This window comes from Oculina patagonica, chromosome 4 (genome assembly GCF_052425735.1).
Source record: "Oculina patagonica isolate OP01 chromosome 4, crgOcupat, whole genome shotgun sequence".
Lineage (NCBI taxonomy): Eukaryota > Metazoa > Cnidaria > Anthozoa > Scleractinia > Oculinidae > Oculina > Oculina patagonica.
In genome coordinates, this window is record NC_135761.1 from 50,719,722 (window position 1) to 50,737,809 (window position 18,088).

Below are 18,088 nucleotides of genomic sequence, written 5' to 3' on the forward strand. Positions count from 1 at the left end.
AGGAACGATTTCACCTGTTGTATTCCGTATAAAGAGGGCGACAAGTTTTCCTTTCATTTCATTGGCTGTTATTGTTAACGCCTCTTGGCGCCCACATTTTTTTTAAGTCAGCGGTGGTTTGTTTTGGGGGCTGCATTGATTGTAATGTTTACACTCAGTAAATAAAATATTTATACGGCTGTTAGAGTAAACGTGTCTGATCGATGTTTTTCAATATGGGAGATTCTAACAGTGAAAGATTGCGAGATGCAGTTTTCTTTGGTTAAAAGGGATTTAAAAATAGAAATTTTCAAAACTCATGGCAACTTTTCAGTCAGTTCTTACTCGCAAAATCGCATCAAGATATCAGAAATTAACATGATAGATGTCAACCTAATTGGTATTGGTGTAATCAAAGTTTGCTATCAACTGTAAACATAATAAAAAACACGACGGCATCACGCTGAACAAACATAAACATATCTTAAATTGCAAACGAAGCATGCTATAAATAATCAACACTGATCAGATTTTGGGCTTGACTCGGTTGCGTTAGGAAAAAAAATTCAGTTCTATAGCGTGCATGTTTGCAAAAAAATAAAAGATCGGAGTGAATTATGAGATAATAAGTGATGAGTTTATCTTGGGAATCTAAATGATAAGATCGGTAATCAAAAACTCTTACATGTAAAAAGCTTTGATACATAAATCAAAATGAATGCAACGAATCGGAGCATCACGCAAAACCACTGGGCTTGTATTTTCGCTCCTCGTGCCTAGGCCCTGCCGGCTAAGAGAAACGAAAAGGGCTATGGGGACGAGAATGGTATTTTCGCCGTAATGCCATTTTTTTACAAACTTTTCTACTGTTTTGAGCACGAAACAGCGGATGTTTTTTTTTTTTTTTTGGAGTTGTTTTTCATTGCCGCTATTTCTAGAACTTTGTTGCAGGCCGCGTTGTGTTGATTTTCCGAGCTAGAAACCGGCAGACGAATTTACCGGTATGCCTGCCGGTCGCCGAGCCGTCTGTCCTTCGTTTTTTAATCGGGAATGTTCGTGAAATAATCGGAGAAGTTCGGTATTTGTAGCCTCGTTATCGCCCGCTTGCCTCGATACCATGCTAAACATGGCCGCCGCGTGAAGGAAACGAATTTAGTTAAAACGTTCTGATTTGAGAAGTTTTGAGAGCAACATGCCGGCGATTGGAGTTATTTACCCTCCACCGGAGGTGAGAAGTATCTTCTCAAATCCATGATACGTTTGTGTCGTCAATCAGTGCAGAGTTTGTGGTGAGATGAATGAACTTTATTCACATCAGGAGAGTGAAGTCTTTGCTCCTTAGCTCCACAATTGCAAAGTACTTTGTAGATTACAAATCGAAAAGGAACAGTAAAGTGCTTTTAGAAAAAAGTGGAACTACTAGCAGAAACACTTTGTTTGTAGAGGCAACATGACTCTGAAAGATTGTGGTAATCGGATATTTAAACAGATCAGTTTATACTTGACTTGAAGTTGCACATGTGTTTATAAGACTTCGTCGTGGCGAATCATTGCAATCCAACAAACATACATTGGCCATTCGTTGGATAGAACACTTCTCAATTGTTTTCTTCTATAAACTTAAGTCTGTTAGATTGATTTTATATGCAAATATTTATGGATGAGTGAAACACATTTTGTTATCAGTATAATAATAATAATAATAATAAGAACTTTATTTAAGTGTCTAGTCTTCTAGCTAGCCTTAAGCTTACTAATCGGGGACACTGTTTAAACTAAAATATAATATAAGTACAAAAACTACAGAACTACTGATCTGTTTAAATATCCGATTACCACAATCTTTCAGTACAGAACAGATCCTAAGAATTTATTTATTGTATTTGTGAGCAGCATTTTATGTGCCCTTAACCGTATAATCAGATATTGTTGACAAGACTGCAAGCTTTGTTGCCAGAAATGGTGAGTGAATTTTGTTGCATTTAACAAAATAGAAAATTGCATTATGTACTTGCGCTTGTTGATGTTCAGTTGTAGTTTAAAATGAATTTTGGGTCAAGTTTTGGAACTTGTTTGATTTGTATTTATCTTTGTGATTATAGTAAAAATTCTGGAACAAAAGAAAAATCAATTCAAACTTGAAACTACATGTACCCTAATGATTCGATTTAGCGCCCGGGGCGCTTATTTACTTTTGGCACCTCAAGAGAGGGCGCTTATTTGGGACAGGGTGCTTATTTAATTTTTTGAGAAACAACCAAATGTTCAAAACAAAACTTTAATAAATATTAAAATAACTAACAATTACAGAAACTGTAACAGTAACGAAGTGTTGAAAGCTCAGTTACTTTTAAAAGAATTGTTCATTTTAGCGGTAAATATAATATTATACATGTAAGGTACAGTGAATGTTCATGAGTTTATCTATTTGATGTCGATGACTTCAGTAGGGGCAGTTATCCACAATAGGGGCACTCATAAGAATAGGGGCACTTATAAGAATGGAGACACTTATTAGAATGGGGGCGCTTATTAGAATAGGGGGGTTATTAACAAAAACACATACGAAGGGGGCGCTTATTTGGAAGGGGATGCCGGCTTATTGGAAGGAGGGCACTAAATTGAATTGTTACGGTAGATTGAAATCATTTTTACCTGAAATTCATTTTAAATTACAACACATACATGTACATGTATAGCCTGATGCAAAAACACCAATAGCACTTTCAAATTCTCCCATGTAGAGTGTAGGTGAACAGGAAAACCCTTTTTTAGATATAAAATGCATGTTAAGACGACAAAATGTACATGCATGTTATTACTTTGCCTATAAGCCTTATGAAAATGACTGTGATCAACTGGAACACACATACATGTAAAATGCACTAAAAAGTTTGTCACTTGGTGTGGCATTGCAAATACTTATCAAAAAGCAAGGAATAGCAGTTCCTTGGGTTCGCTTCAGACTACATGTGTACATGTACATGTAAACTGGTGAACCTTTTCACCATGCATGGATGAAAAGTCGCATTTTAGTACACACATAAAAGTATTGTCAATATTGTCATGTGCGTAACGTGCACCTGTAAACATTTCATCTGTGTTTATAACATAGGTCCTGAGTTTGAATCAAGAATCAGACAGAATGAAATTAATAATCCCAAGTTTAACTTCCTGAATCCTGGAGATCCCTACCATGCATACTTCCAGCAAAAAGTTTTAGATATAAAAGAGCAAGATGGAAGAGGTGAGTTAGCTGTAATTTACCTGTGTGCTTACATAAATTATAATGTTGCCTCTATCAGGTATGGAAAGATAAGTAGGTGGATTGTTAAGGCAATGTGGAGAGAAAGTCTAGAAATCTCTTTGATAGATTTTTAACAGTCGTGACCTGATTGTCCCACTAAGTGTAATAGTTCAAGGCCGGGGCTATCCCGTTTTAAACTGAAATTTTTACACAGATTATCAGATGTTTAATTTTGTAATCTGTTTGTTAATTAATGTATAAATAAACTTATAACTTGTCATTATTTTATTTTCGTCAGAGCAAGAGCTCATTCCAGCTGCCCCTGTTCCCCAGAAGGTAAGAAATAAGTTATTGTTGATGCATGCATCAATCATTGTGTAAATCTCAAGTTCTCTTTGTCTGGAGCAAATGTGTATGCAAATTGTAAGTAACTATAGTTTACATTATGTAGAATATGTTGATAATTTATATATACAGGAATATGCATGCAATCTAAGGTATCTTTTGAAAAATTTGACATCCATTAAACCTTCATTACAAATTAACTACATGTCATTTAGTATGAGAAAGAACAGGCTCACTAGTTGTGAAAATCTTAACAGTCATGCATGTGGCTGAATGAGAAGTCCTGTACAATGATACTTGTACCTGTAGATACAGTGTAACATATTTTACATTTCCATCACACTGTACATATGCTGTACATACATTCTACATTTTCATTTAATTTAGTTGGTGAAGTCATGTTATAACTTGAAGTGCAAAATTTCTCAGGGGTTTTTGGTTAGACCAGTACTGTCTGTATTGTTCTAGATATGCTTATAGAGCGGCTAAAGTTGTCACTGTCATGGTCTAAATAAATGTTCATGAACTGTAGAAATGTGTGTACTTCTGTTTTAGTTCTTTAAATTGGATCCATGGCAGGATAATGACCAGTACAGTGCCATAATAAAGTGATAGATTATTATTTAGTTATTGATTTCTTTATTTTTGGTAGATGACTACCTTTCTGCTTGAAGATTTATTAATACTGAGTAAGAGGAAATTACTAGTAGATGCTGTTTATTCTTATTCATTCAAAACAATTATTTTGTTTTCAGCCAAAGCCTCTTATGCAAACCCCAGTGACTATTGCTGAACCAATAGTGCCCAAGGAACCACCACCTGAGTTTGAATTCCTGGCTGATCCACCGACTATATCTGCACTAGATCTGTATGTAAATCCATTTTTGATGTAAATTACAGTTAAAACTCTTCATAGAGACATCTCCCTAACTCTTTCTCCTCCGCAGAGGCTCCTTTAGTGGGGGAAGGCAAATAACTTGGGGGACTATATACAGACTTAACTCTGCCCTGTTAAAGTCTGTATTAAAGAGTTAACTGCAGTCATATTATGTTGTGTGAACAATAATTTTATTGCAGCAGTTATTTCTATTCAGCCATCTTATTTCATTGTATAACTGTTTATTTCAAGGGCAGGCCCATAGAGATGAATCAAAAAAAGCATGATGGATAAATAAAATTAATACAGTTGAATCCCAATAACACAAACCTTCAAGGAAAATCGAAAAATGTTCAAGATATTGGGAGTTCGAGTTATTGAGGGTAAAATAAGAAACAAAATGACCTGGAGGGGAATCAGAAGAGAATGGAGTTAGCAGGAGGTTCAAGTTACTGAGGGTTCGAGTTATCGAGATTCAATTACTGTATAAATTTTTGTTCACTGTTTAGGAGATAAACAATTCTTTGTAACCAGATGGTTGCATTATTTTTTCCCGTAAATTAAGCTAGGGGTCCCACGTCTCTCTTTATGAGACTAAACAGAACAATGTACATCGACTTACTAAAAGTGAACTTTTTGTAGCAAAATTCATGGTGATTTTATTTGCTAAAAGTGACTTTTTCCCTTTTGGTACATAAAGGAACATTGTAAAGCTGACTGCACAGTTTGTGGCAAGAAATGGACGTCAGTTTCTAACCAATCTTATGAATAGAGAACAAGTAAGTGTTGGAGTTGGCTAATTCTGAATCTTAAATACCACTTCATTCAGGAAAAACACTTTTGTCCAGGATTTTGCTCAGCTTAAAAAAATACAAGAGTTACAATTTTTTCCTATGGTCTTACAAGATCTGCAAAGATTACAAAAATTGTTCAATTTGCAAATTTTTTCATGTTTACTTTTTGTTTCTGTTCAGCCTTTCACTGTATGTGCTCTTTGTGTGTGATTTTAGAGGAACTATCAGTTTGATTTCTTACGACCACAACACAGTTTGTTCAACTATTTCACCAAGCTTGTGGAGCAGTATACAAAGGTGAGATGATTCATGTAAAAATGGCAAAATACTTATTTTACAGAACTGATTCAGGTTTTATGGATTGAAAATTTGCAGTTTGTTTATTCTATCAAGAGTGTGTGCTTTTGTCAGAAGTTTTGGGGTAATGAAATTAATCATTGGTTTGTTTGCATGGTCTTTCGTGCAGTCCACTGACATGAAAAAGTTTGTGGTTGTGAGTGCTGCATGTGCAAAAGTTATGAAATAACATTAATTTTTTTCTCTTGTCAGGTGTTGATTCCACCAAGTGATGTCAAAGAAAAGTTACAAAAGGATGCAAACAAACCAAAAGAGGTACAAGGGAATTAGTGTACTGACTTTAACTTTACAACAAATTTTTTTTTTTTTTTTTTTTTTTTTAATGAATTTGCCAACCCTACTTACAACACTGAGGCTAAATACAGTTCATTACAACACACTACTTATAATACAAATGTTATACAACACAGCTACTTGCACTACAATACAGTCACCTTACTTAAATTACAATACTAAAATCGCTACTTACATCATTTACAACACGACTACAATTACATCTACAATCACTTCCACTTCTATACGATTTCGTTTTGTGCTGCTGATAATAATACAATTAACACAGGATTACATAACTTACAATAACCATTACTTACAATTTATATGGCTTAATTTATATACTTTGTTTTAAAGAATACTATTTGGCTACAAAGGAGTTACCCACTAAGAAATCTATAAACTCTCGGTATATTTTTTCCATTTAAGATTAACATTTTGGCTGTCTTCCTGATTTTGTGATTTCATTGCATATAATTCCAGTTGGTATGTATAGTTAACAATTTTAATGAATACTCGAAGAGATGGACGGTTGTTGTTCTTCCGGCATTCATAAATGTGATATTTAGCTAGAATTAAAAGATGATTAAGTAGTAAGAAATCTTCTTTTCTTTTCCAAACTCCAAAGAGCTTATCTATATCAGAAAGTTCCTCCAAAACAATGTTTGTATTTCTGCACCAGTCAATGAAGTCTAGCCAAAAATCACTGGTAAATGAACATGTGATAAGTAAATGCTCGAGGGACTCGCTCTCTAATCCACAAAAAGTACATAATGGTGAGGCAATCAAACCAATTTTGTGAAGAAATGAGTTGGTTGTTAAGTATCTGTTTAAGATTTTATACTGAAATTCTCTCGACTTTGTGTCTATGAGTACCTTAGAGGATAGACTGTAAATTTCTCGCCATTCTAAGCACGCACTAGAATACTGCTCCGAATATTTCATTTGCGCAGTTGGAGGGGTTTCATACTTGGATCGAACTTCACGATAAACGTTTTTTGAAACAGCCTTGTTAATCAACACTTCTTGATTATTCAAACGCAATTTAATGTGATCATTTAGAACAAATGCTTTATTGCACTTGTGCCCACAGGCGGTTAAGGAATTTCGCCATTGTATTGGCAGCGCATCAATGACTTGCATCAGAGAAAACACTTCTACCGGTGTAAAAATTGAGCTACGAGGATTCTTAATGATTAAATCATTGTTGTCATTTATAAGATTTTCAAGCGTAATTATTCCTTTCTCAAACAATGTGTGACGGAAAATTGATTTATCATCGACACAAATATGTTTATTGTTCCATATGATTATATCCGCCCTAGAAATGTTATTCAAGCATTGAACGTTTACTGCAGTCGCTACAGAATGCTCAGAAAAAATTTGAAAACATTCCTCATAAAATTTTGGCAATTTTATCGGAAGTTTCTTTATATCAAATCCACATCCTAAAACAAGTTTACCCCCAACTGGTTTTAAATAGTGTAAGAGCAATATTTTCCAACTACTTTGTTGCGAATCAACAAATTTCTTGCAACACATGATTCGCTGTGTCTTTATGGCTGATTCTAAGTGCGGTGCCCTCAGGCCTCCATTTTCGACGTCACTTACAAGAGAAGATCGTTTTACTTTATCCTTTCCTTTCCAAATAAAATTAAATAAAATCTTGTTTGTTTCTTTGATGATGTCCTTATGCATGCATACTAAGCCAGCTCTGTACATAAAGATTGGAACCACAAAAGTTTTGACAATTTGAATTCGCCCTAAAATCGTTAAGTTCCTCCAATTCCAAAAGTGAAGCTTCTCGCTAATAGATTTTAAAACCTCATCGAAGTTTAACTTTTTCCAAAGGATTTGATTATAGGTAAAGTGAATCCCTAAAATTTTAACCACCTTCTTGACTGTTATATTTCTATCGGAGCAGCTTGCTAGCGTAGGCGGGTTTGGGTTGTGATTCCCCAACCACATTGCTTCAGTCTTTTCGTAATTGACCTTCAGGCCAGAACATGACGAAAAACAGTCGATGGTTTCAAATAGAGCGTTAAGTGAAGTACGGTCTCTTAGGAAAGATATTAAGTCGTCTGCAAAAATCTCTAGTTTTATCTCTTCTTTATCTACTATAATGCCTTTGATGTTTTCATTTAGGCGTACATTAATAGCTAAAATTTCCAAGCAAATGATAAATAAATATGGCGATAATGGATCACCTTGTCTTACCCCTCTAAGAACTTGAAAGGGAGTGGTTGTGTAACCATTGTTCATAACTGTACTTGAGATGTTTTTATAAAATGTTTGTACCCAATGAATAAGAGAAGGACCAAAATTAAAGGCAGAAAGTGCCTCAACCATGAAATTCCGATTTACCGAATCAAACGCCTTTTGGAAGTCTATTCCTACTAACAATCCATTAATCTTTTTCCTTTCTGTGTACTCTAAGATGTCATCTATGGTTCTCACGGCGTCTAGTATAGTTCTGCCTTTTACGTAGGCATTTTGGTTAAAATGAATTATCTCAGCTAGAACTTTTTGAAGTCTTAGAGCAATGGCTTTTGAACCGATTTTTGGGTCGACATTAATCAAGGAGATAGGTCTCCAGTTACCTATATTTCGTTTGTCTTTACCTTTCTTTTCTATTAATGTGATAATAGCTTGCTTTTGAGTATTAGATAATTCACCACATTCGTAAGAATAATTAAGACAATCGACTACTAAATTTCCAATAGAATTCCAAAATGTTTTGTAAAATTCCACCGTGAGGCCATCGTTTCCAGGTGACTTGTTATTTTGGAATGACTGAAGGCAATCGAAGCACTTTTTGAGCGACAACCTTCCTTCACAAATTCTTCTCATTTCATCGGACAGTTTTGGAATTTCTGCTCTTTGCAGGAATGGATGATTTCTATTCACTGATTCATCATTTGATGCATACAAATCAGAGTAAAACTTTTCAATTTCCTTCATAATTTTCGTAGGGTTTGTGGTAAGTCTGCCGTCGCTACTAAAGAGTCTTCTAATACAGCTCTTGGTTCCCCTATGGGATTCTAATCCTAAAAAATATTTATTGCTTTTCTCACCTTTTTCATACCAAGTTGCTCTTGAGCGGATTATTGCACCTTTGGCTAAATAATCAAAAAGCGAGTCGTATTTCATTTTAAGGTCTGCCAACTTCTCATGATTTGTTTCTGATGGATCAGTTGCTAGCATCTCCTCCGCTTGTTTTAAGGATGCTTCAACCTGTAATAGTTCTTGCCTTTACAACAAATTGCCTGCTGGTATGATTCTGAAAACAACATGGCTCAAAAGTTTGAATTTTCATCAGTTATGGATGCGCTTACTTGAAAAAAAAAAAAAACTCATCACTGAAAGGCACCTAAAAATGTTTGTATTTGAGAAATTTGCAGCACAAAAAAAACGGCATGGTGAAACTTATGGCAAGATTAATGGCAAGAATACAGAAGTACAACTGTATTTAACATGCAACAAATGCAGACTAATTAAGGAAAGCACTTATCTATTAAGTTTCCCATATAAGCAATTACCTGTACTTTCTTATAGTATTATAGCAGATAAGTTGCTCGCCCAATTTCAAAGAAAAATTATATTAGGTAAACAGCTGTTTTATAGCAGTTGCTCTACAGTGTAAGTAAGAAACTTTTTCAACTTTACAGATCCTGGATCGAGTCATGTATCGTGTGGAGTGGATCAGACACCAAGAAAGAGAGAAGAAGAAATTGGAAGATGAAAAAGAAAAGGAAAGAGGTTGGTTCAGTTGTTTAGTTTAAACCTAGATAATTTATGATTGAGAAATAAAGAAATCAAAACTTTGTTTTTAAATTACTGTACATGTATGTATTTAATATAAAAGTGCGGTTTTCAAAGACATGTAAACTCTGAAATTTCAAACCTCAGCTAATGGTTTATGCTTTTTGCTGCCATCAATCATCTGAGCGGACCTCTCGGGAAACACGTTCGCTTCAACCAGATCAAAAGGTCACATCTGTCAGTTGTGATTGGTTGATTTTGATCCATTTTGTTGGTTTCTGTTTTTCAAGGTTTGTTGGCTGTTGTCATAATTATGATTGACGGCAGTGAAAAGCCCAGTTGTTGGTTGGGTTTTGGATATCAGAGTTTGCATGTCTTTGAAAACAGCAATAACGAGTTTGAGAAAATTACCCGTAATGTATACCAGCCTGCATGTTTACATGTTATGAAGCTATAGAAAACATTTATTAGGTACAGGAACATGAATGATGCCAATTGGTTTGATTGATAAATAATTAATCTTATTTTGTGTTGATTTCTTCAAACACAGTTGCATTTGCGCAAGTGGACTGGCATGACTTTGTTGTGGTGGAAACCGTGGATTTTAAAGATCATGAAACAGGTTAGCTAATTTTATATGTCATGCACTACAGTTTTGTCAGGGAAGTTTCATAATAGCTTGAAGTCTAGCCTGCCAACACAGACGCATTTCCAGCTGTCTACACAGTCAAGCAACAGCCAGAAATGTGTCCGCATTCGCAGGCAGAAAAATGGATTAGAATAACAATCCATTCCAATGCCTCACAAATTTGTGTCTTCTTTCATCTGTGAAATTGTTAAAACCAGTTATCCAGCATCTGCCTGGATATACGTGTATGTCATTGCAAGCAATACAGAAAGAGCTGATTTTGATGATAGCTTTCTCATAATGTTTTGATATCTTAAAAAACACTCACAAATAAACAAAAAAAAAATAGAAAAAAAAAAATTGGTAATCATGAAGTCCGTTTAGTTGTTGTAAACAATGTTTTAGCATGGTTTTATTGTTAATATATTGTTTTTTAGCCAACTTGCCTCCTCCGGTGAGTAGAGAACAACTTGGAGCCAGGATATTGGCACAGGAACGATATGAACAAACACAGGTATAAAATATTCAGTTTTAGAGTTAAATCAGTCAACAGTATGCTGAGGGTGCAGCTTGATGTGCTCCTTTGCCTGCCAGTGTGCCATCTGCTTTCCATTCACTTTCCAACTAAAAAGAGTCCTCACCCATCCTCAAACAAACAACACGAACATTAACAGAAACCACGAACAAAGTCTTCTCTGGGGACCTGTTATGTTCTGTTTCAAGCACTTAGAATATTCGTATTTTTGCATTAGTTTTTTCATTGAGAATGACTCAACGTAGACGAAACTCAAATGAAAAAAAAACATTCAAAGGTAAATGAAGTGAAATTGTTACATTATTGAATATTTATTTAGGAAATAGTTGCTACGGACGGCACTTCATTGAATTACCACGAGGTTGCTTCAAGAGCCTTTGATTATTAAAAATTGCTATATTAGAGCACTGAAACTGTTAACAAGCATCTTTGGCTGTGAATGGCTCAAAACGGAACCGGATTGCAACTTGAAAAAAAGGCTTACTTTTTCTCAAAAAATAGATATTAATTTTATAGCCGTAGCTTGATTTTTATCCGCAAAGTAGGGTTATATCTTCCTTTAGATGTTTAAAGATAATTTTTTTATGGGTTAAGTTGCCTATCACTAATTTCAGAACAGCTTAGACCAAAAATCTGCAACATCCCCGTGACAAAGCTCATTTAATAAAACAAGTCAACAATTAAGTTACTTATTTCATAGGATGAAGGAGCTCCTCCTGATGATATGGAAGTTAACATGGATGTGGAGATGGAAGTCGATGAACCTGAACCACCGGTCTTACAACCTCCACCTCCTCCACCTCCCCCTAAGGATGCAAGTGCGGTAAGTCCAGTGTACAGATGTAGTTTGTTGACGTTCAGTCTCTTCACTGATTAAGCTAGTGCAGAGACTGCGTGTTTCATTGGTTTCTTGCGTCAAGAAATCTATTTACTATATACACCTTTTTTGATGGTTTTACATGTACATATAATACACGTGGATATTTTGTGAGTTGTGTAGTATTTTTACGAGCCTTGTGAAAGGATTTGTTATTCCACTATTATTTCAAGCCTTAAGGACGTAAACAAGTCAAAGTTCGGAACGTTTAGTCCACTCCGCTTTCCATCCATATTATTTTTTGCCTTGTCCTTCAGTGTATTACCGGCTCATATTTTGCATGTTCTCTTGACCTTATATGGTAAAAATTAATGGGGTAATAGTAAAACAATAAATGTATGTATAATTGTAGCATCTTTACCTTTGGCAGTTAACATGTAGAAAAGAATGGGGAATGAAAAATCTAGTTTATTCCTTTATTTTGTAAAAGAGTGTTCTGTTATTTTCATCTTTCAGAAGAATGCAGACTCAAATGAGGTACCTCTTCCACCAATCCCCTCTGAGCCCGGCCCCAAACCACCCCTTCCTCCCACAGCCCCTGGCGCAAACATCCAAATCCGACGAGGCTACGATCCCAAGGCTCCTAAAGCAGCTGCACCTCAAGTTCTGCCTGATAAGTTCTTAATCTCCCCCATCACTGGTGAGCGGGTGCCTGCAGAGAGCATGGCGGAGCATATGAAGATCAGTCTGTTGGATCCACGCTGGAGAGAGCAGCGTGATCGAGTGTTACAGGAGAGGAAGGAACAAGAACAAGTCTTTGCTGAAGGTAATTCAAAAAAATTGTAATTTTCTTGGAGTGCCAGTTGATGGGGACATCACTTTTCCGAGAAGTGACTGAGACCGCAGGTTTCGTCCCAACATGACCTATTTATACGCGCGATTGCTGCCAGAGTACTCTGAAATTCTTCTAGTGCTTCAACGAAGATTTGCCAAACTTGGCACTTATTCCCCCCGACTGCTTTTGAGTTAAACAGCTAAAGGAACAGAATGAAGACGGCCATCATAAAGTCAAATAATATTGATTTTAGTTGGACAAAAATCGAATACCACAATAATTTAAATCCTTTTGCGTTTTTCTACGCTTTTTAAAATAATATTTAAGATGTGAGTAGTTATCCGTGATAACACCAACAGCAGTTTCTTATCATAGCCTTAGAAAATGAATTTCAAAGTTCACAAGTACCAAGTACATGTAAGCTATAGGTAAAATCTCACGTGTAGCTGTTTGTAAAATCGTCTTTAAAGCGATTCAGTGGATTTCAGTGGAACTTCGAAGTTTGTTTTCGATGTTTGGTGTTGTTAGAAATGATCTCTTTTGATAAGATATTTGAAACAGTAACACAGAAGTTTGCAATAAGATGTAAATAATTTTGGTACATAATTTTGGCCAACTTATACTCGAAGTCCTGGCGGATTCTGTCTTAATGACTATGTAACAATTAGACAACGAGTCCGTGTTTTCTATGAGCGAATAGTCAACAAGGCGTAGTCGAGTGGACTATCGCTCATAGAAAGCGAGGGCGAGTAGTCTAATTGCTTTAGTAGAAACTCTTAAAGGACTGCAGTCCAAAAACCTACTTACCTACTTACGAGCCAAAAATGAAGAAAAATTAATCTTTAAATGAGCAACGAATGCGCGATCGTTTTCTATCAGCGATTATAGTTCACCACTAAATTTTCTCCGATTCTGATTGGTTAAAATTGAACACGTGACGCGATAGTGCCCGTCCGCCGGAGGGCACTATCAGCCCATAGTGCCCTCCCGTGAAAAATGCCCGGATCGATAGTGCCCGCCCGTGACTGTTTTTTGTAAACAAGCTGCCTGCAGACAAAAAAAACCCAACCAAATTCACTGCATTTAGTGGGTTTCTCGTCTGGTTTTGTTTCGTTTGTTAAATTTCGGCTTTCAATTGAGTTTTTTATCCTCAAAAGTAAAAATAATTCACGATGCTTGTTTTTGTATGTGCGCGAGGAAAAAAATTTAGTCGTGAACAATAAAGACAATAGAGTGTTTCTGTCTCGGAACTATCGGTCTGATAGTTGCCCCTTGGAAATTTGATGTTCTTAAAACTAGCATATTTGCCCTCGAAGCTTCGCTTCTCGGGCTAATATTTGTTTTAAGAACATCAAATTTCCGTGGGCAACTATCAGCCGATAGTTCCTCGACAGATACACTCTATTGTTAAAATAGAAAACAGTGGGAGAACCAATTAGATTCGCGGATTTTCAATAGAACACGGCTGAGTTTCTACTAAATTTAGAGAGGAAGTAAGACCTGAAGTCTTAGGAATGAATCACAGCTTATGACTTGACCCTTAGGTATGTCCATTGGAAGCAGTCTGAAGCAGTTGGCCGAGCGCCGTACGGATATCTTTGGAGCTGGAGACGAAGAAACAATAATCGGTAAAAAGATCGGCGAAGAAGACACTCGGAAACCAGAGAAGGTCACGTGGGATGGTCACACTGCGTCCATGGCGGCCACGTCACGCTTGGCTCAACAAGGCGTGACAATAGAACAACAGATCGAGGCCATACACAAGTCTAAAGGACTCACGTGAGTAATACACCGCTACGTAACAAGCTACGTATAAACCAGTGAATAAACAGTGCGTACGAATCGCGGACTTGTATTTTTCTTTGTTGTTTTCCAGGCCATCGGAAGAGAGAGAAAGAATCGGACCAAAAGTTCCACAACAAGGGAAACCTCCTGAAGCACATCGACCACCGACCACGGCCATCCCGCCCCCTCCCTCCATGAGTACGATGTCTACCTCACGCGCGCCCCCTCCACCCCCTATGTCAACGATGATGAATTTACCACCACCTCCCCCCATGCTCCCGCCTGGTGGACCGCCGCAGTTTTTGGGTACGTTTGATGAAAGTTTGAAATACTGATTGAAGTTAGAGCGTTAAGTATCTGATTGCATTTTTAGAGTCTGAGCAAATTTATCGGCAAATCAGTTTACTGTGTACAAGGCGCTAGCCGCCTCCCGTAAATCGTACGTGCAGACTGACTACACGTATGATTCACGGAAAATGTAGACTAAATAATCTAAGTCTGTCATTTGCCATTTGTTTTAATATTGCCCTATCTTAGCCAATTCGTTCCCTGTTGGCTTATTGTTTCCCCTCGTTTTTTCCATTTAGTAAAACACCATTTCAAGTTTCCTCTAGTTCAAATTGAAGGTATTTTTGAACATCGCAAAGAATGAATTAATCTATACAATCAAGCGACTGGGAGTATCAATTGCCCCCTCGCTCTACCTCAACATCATATAATTTCATTTCAATTTATCTGTAGTGCTTGTCACTACAAATGGATAGATCACAAGGTATACCTCGCCCACCAGCCCCGGGTTGGCCCCCACAGATTTCGCCCCACCATTTTTTTTTAACCCCAATCCGCCATGTCAAGCAAACATATACATGTACCAAAAACCCCAATTCTTTACGCTTTTATCTCTAGGTATACCGCCTCCTCCGCCCCCGGGTGGGCTACCACGGATGCCACCCCCACCATTTGTTAACCCCAACCCGCCAGTTGCTCCTCCCATGTCAAGCAAGAGAGATGCAGAAGGGGACGATATGGCAGGGAAGAAGTCCAGAACTGAGCCGGCTGAAGCGAATCTTATCCCTGAAGATGAATTCCTCTCCTCCCATCCGAATCCAGTCACATTTGGTGTCCAGATTCCTCACATGCCAGACAAGACCGAGTGGAAACTGGACGGCAATACCGTCCGTCTTACATTACCGCTTACAGATCAGGTAGGTATAGTACTGTAGCGAGAGTGCAACTTCTTCGCGTAAATCAAACTGAATTATCAACTAACACGAAATCGATTTCGCTGCGCAGCACTCAAATTAATTGACAAAAATGGTTATCCGTATGTGAGTAGTGCTAACATTAATGTTAAAACATTCAACAGTTTCGGGATAACCCTTTGTCAGTGTTTTGTAGTTGCCTTTCATGTTTTGTGGATATAGACATCTGCAAAATGCTGATGAACGGGTTATCCCCGTAAAGTTTGACTGTTTTAACACTTTTTTATAAGCACTTCTAACGTACGTTTCACCATTTTGTCAACTAAAACCAAATTGAACCAATCATGTTAAGTCCCGCTCGAAAATGACCAGATTTCGCGAGTTTACATGTATTGTTGTATGGATTAAAAGTGACCAGAATACCTGACGTGTATTTAGAGCAATTTTTATTAAAGTGTTGTACAAGCAAACGCGAGCGCGGGAAAATGCACGTGATTAAGTCGTGATCGGTTTTTGGTTTTGCATCTGATTGGTTAAGATAGTGGCGCGAGTTTTTCAAACCAATCACAGAGCGTAGTAAAACAAAACCAGGGCAAGTCCGAATAACGTTCGGCCTTCGAATAAAAAGTGATGTTATTGTCATTCATGGGCTGCTGCATTGGGTAAAATATTGACCATACGACATGTAATGGACTGAAAAATTCTGCAAGGAAGTCTGTAAGTTCCGAGGATGATGTTATGACCTGATCATTTGTTTGTGTGTTAGGTGTCAGTGATCAAGGCAAAGCTTCACGAGATTACCGGCATGCCAGCTGGCAAACAGAAGCTTCAGCTTGGGGTAAGAACGTTTACTTTGTTTAACTGATAGTTTGTGTCTAAATTTACATCCACGCGGATAGGAGAACGACTTTATCTGTTGTCTCGAAGCAGAAGGAGATTTTTATTTACAAACGCATGGCCCAAAGGGATTGTGGGATTCCCCTACTCACAACCTCGTTCCCAGGGTCTCTCTCTCCTCAACCCCAGAGCCTGCGTAGCTGGCGGTATTTTGGGGTTTTCAAGCGCGTTCAAGCAAGCGGCATCGCCAGCTACGCCAGGCTAGGAGCGGGGAGAGAGGAACTCTAGGAACGAGGTTGCTCCACTCAGACCTCCAGTTGGTTTTGATACCGATGGATTATCCGATTTATCGTGAAAATCCGTTTTCGGATTTATATGCGGATTATCCTTCGGATGGATAAACGGCTTCGGTCTAGACGGCAGTTGGTGACTGTAAAAATATTGGTTTAGCTGTTCACAAAGCTAAGCCTAGACCTTTAATACCTGTGTCGATTAGCTGGGACACTCGCTCACCTAAAAATCGTGCATGTTTGTTTGTACCTTCCTCTACGCTCTCAATATTGAAGTCGTCGTTTTTGTCGTCATTGGAGGGAAAGCGAGTGAGTGTAAGATGGCGGCTAAGTTTGAACCACGATCCCGTTTTGCGCGTTATTTTTTGATTTGCATTCAGTTTGTTTGAGCTCCAGTTCACGCCGCGCAAATCGACAGTAGTTTTTCACCATTTGACCACCCGATGCAAGTCCACGCATTTAGATTTTGTTGTCTATTTTAGTATGGCCTGGTCAGTTGGACTAATCCCATCGGAAATATTATTTTTTTTGCAACTTGGGGGTCCGTTTTGCCACCCAACGCAAAGATTGTGTTCGAATCCTGTAGATCAAAACTTTTCTCAACCAGCGACACCGTGTGTGTTGTTGCGTCAACAACCCTAGTTTAATGGTTTTGTCTATTCTCGTCACTTGTCAGCTTCATTGTGTATTGTCATTGTCAGGAGAAATCTTATGTTGATCATTGTGGCTATGAAGAATTCAAACGGAAGGATGTCTTTACTGTAGTGATGACCGATCTTTCAATCCTTAGTTTTCACAGTTTTTTACCCTTTCATCTAAAACATTGCTTCTCTGAGCTGCTAAGTTTTCAAAGTAATTTAAGAAAAGAAAAATAAATGATTGTGTTGTTTTGCTAATCTCTTCTGTTTATTTTTCGTTCCTTCACAGGGAATTTTCATCAAAGATTCCAACTCGCTGGCTTATTATAACGTTACTCCTACAAGCATAGTGCAGCTACAGCTCAAAGAACGTGGAGGAAGAAAGAAATAGGAGGCTACCTTTTTGTTTTGTCGTTGTTTTGTTCTTTAATATTTGTACGTCTGAGTGTTAAGTGCAGTGTGAGGCAAATACTCCAAGTCACTTACGTTTTAAATAGTTTCTGCCCTTAGAAATCAGTTTGTCAGTTTTTGTTATACCTCTCAATAAAACTTGCAACATTAAAATATGGCAAGACTTATAGCTTTTTGTCTCTTTCTTCCTGTTCCAATTTAAGCGCGTGATTGAACACTTGTCCACATTTCGGTTCAACATAGACCTTTCCTGCGAGTTCAAGTCTCTCTTGTTATAATTGACCAGGTTTGCGTAATGCATGTCAGTTGCATAGAGACATGACGTCGTTACAATACCTTGCAACCAATGCTGACGTTTCAGCTTTCGAAGTACCCTTGTTTCTTTCTCAAAGGTTGTAAAAGAATGAGACTTCTGCCACATAAGATGCCTAGCCACATAAGATTCCTGCGAGTTTCATTCTCTCTTGTGATAATTG

General features: G+C 37.5%; 1 protein-coding gene across 2 annotated transcripts; it reads left to right on the forward strand.

Annotated features, from left to right (window-relative positions):
* Positions 1-1,084: 1,084 nt before the first annotated feature.
* On the forward strand, positions 1,085-17,781 carry LOC144650492 (splicing factor 3A subunit 1-like). 2 transcript variants are annotated; one of them, XM_078510176.1, is made up of 18 exons: positions 1,085-1,214; positions 1,903-1,941; positions 3,095-3,226; positions 3,525-3,562; positions 4,327-4,439; positions 5,149-5,227; positions 5,459-5,539; positions 5,792-5,854; positions 9,541-9,631; positions 10,185-10,256; positions 10,700-10,776; positions 11,498-11,620; positions 12,134-12,440; positions 13,994-14,228; positions 14,326-14,540; positions 15,141-15,439; positions 16,203-16,274; positions 17,491-17,781. In XM_078510176.1, the coding sequence occupies exons 1-18, from the start codon at positions 1,172-1,174 to the stop codon at positions 17,590-17,592; spliced, it is 2,181 nt and encodes a 726-aa protein (XP_078366302.1). In that variant the 5' UTR covers positions 1,085-1,171; the 3' UTR covers positions 17,593-17,781. The 2 variants fall into 2 exon arrangements, with proteins under 2 accessions (XP_078366302.1, XP_078366301.1); XM_078510175.1 differs by having other exon boundaries at positions 1,086-1,214; positions 12,131-12,440.
* Positions 17,782-18,088: the final 307 nt, after the last annotated feature.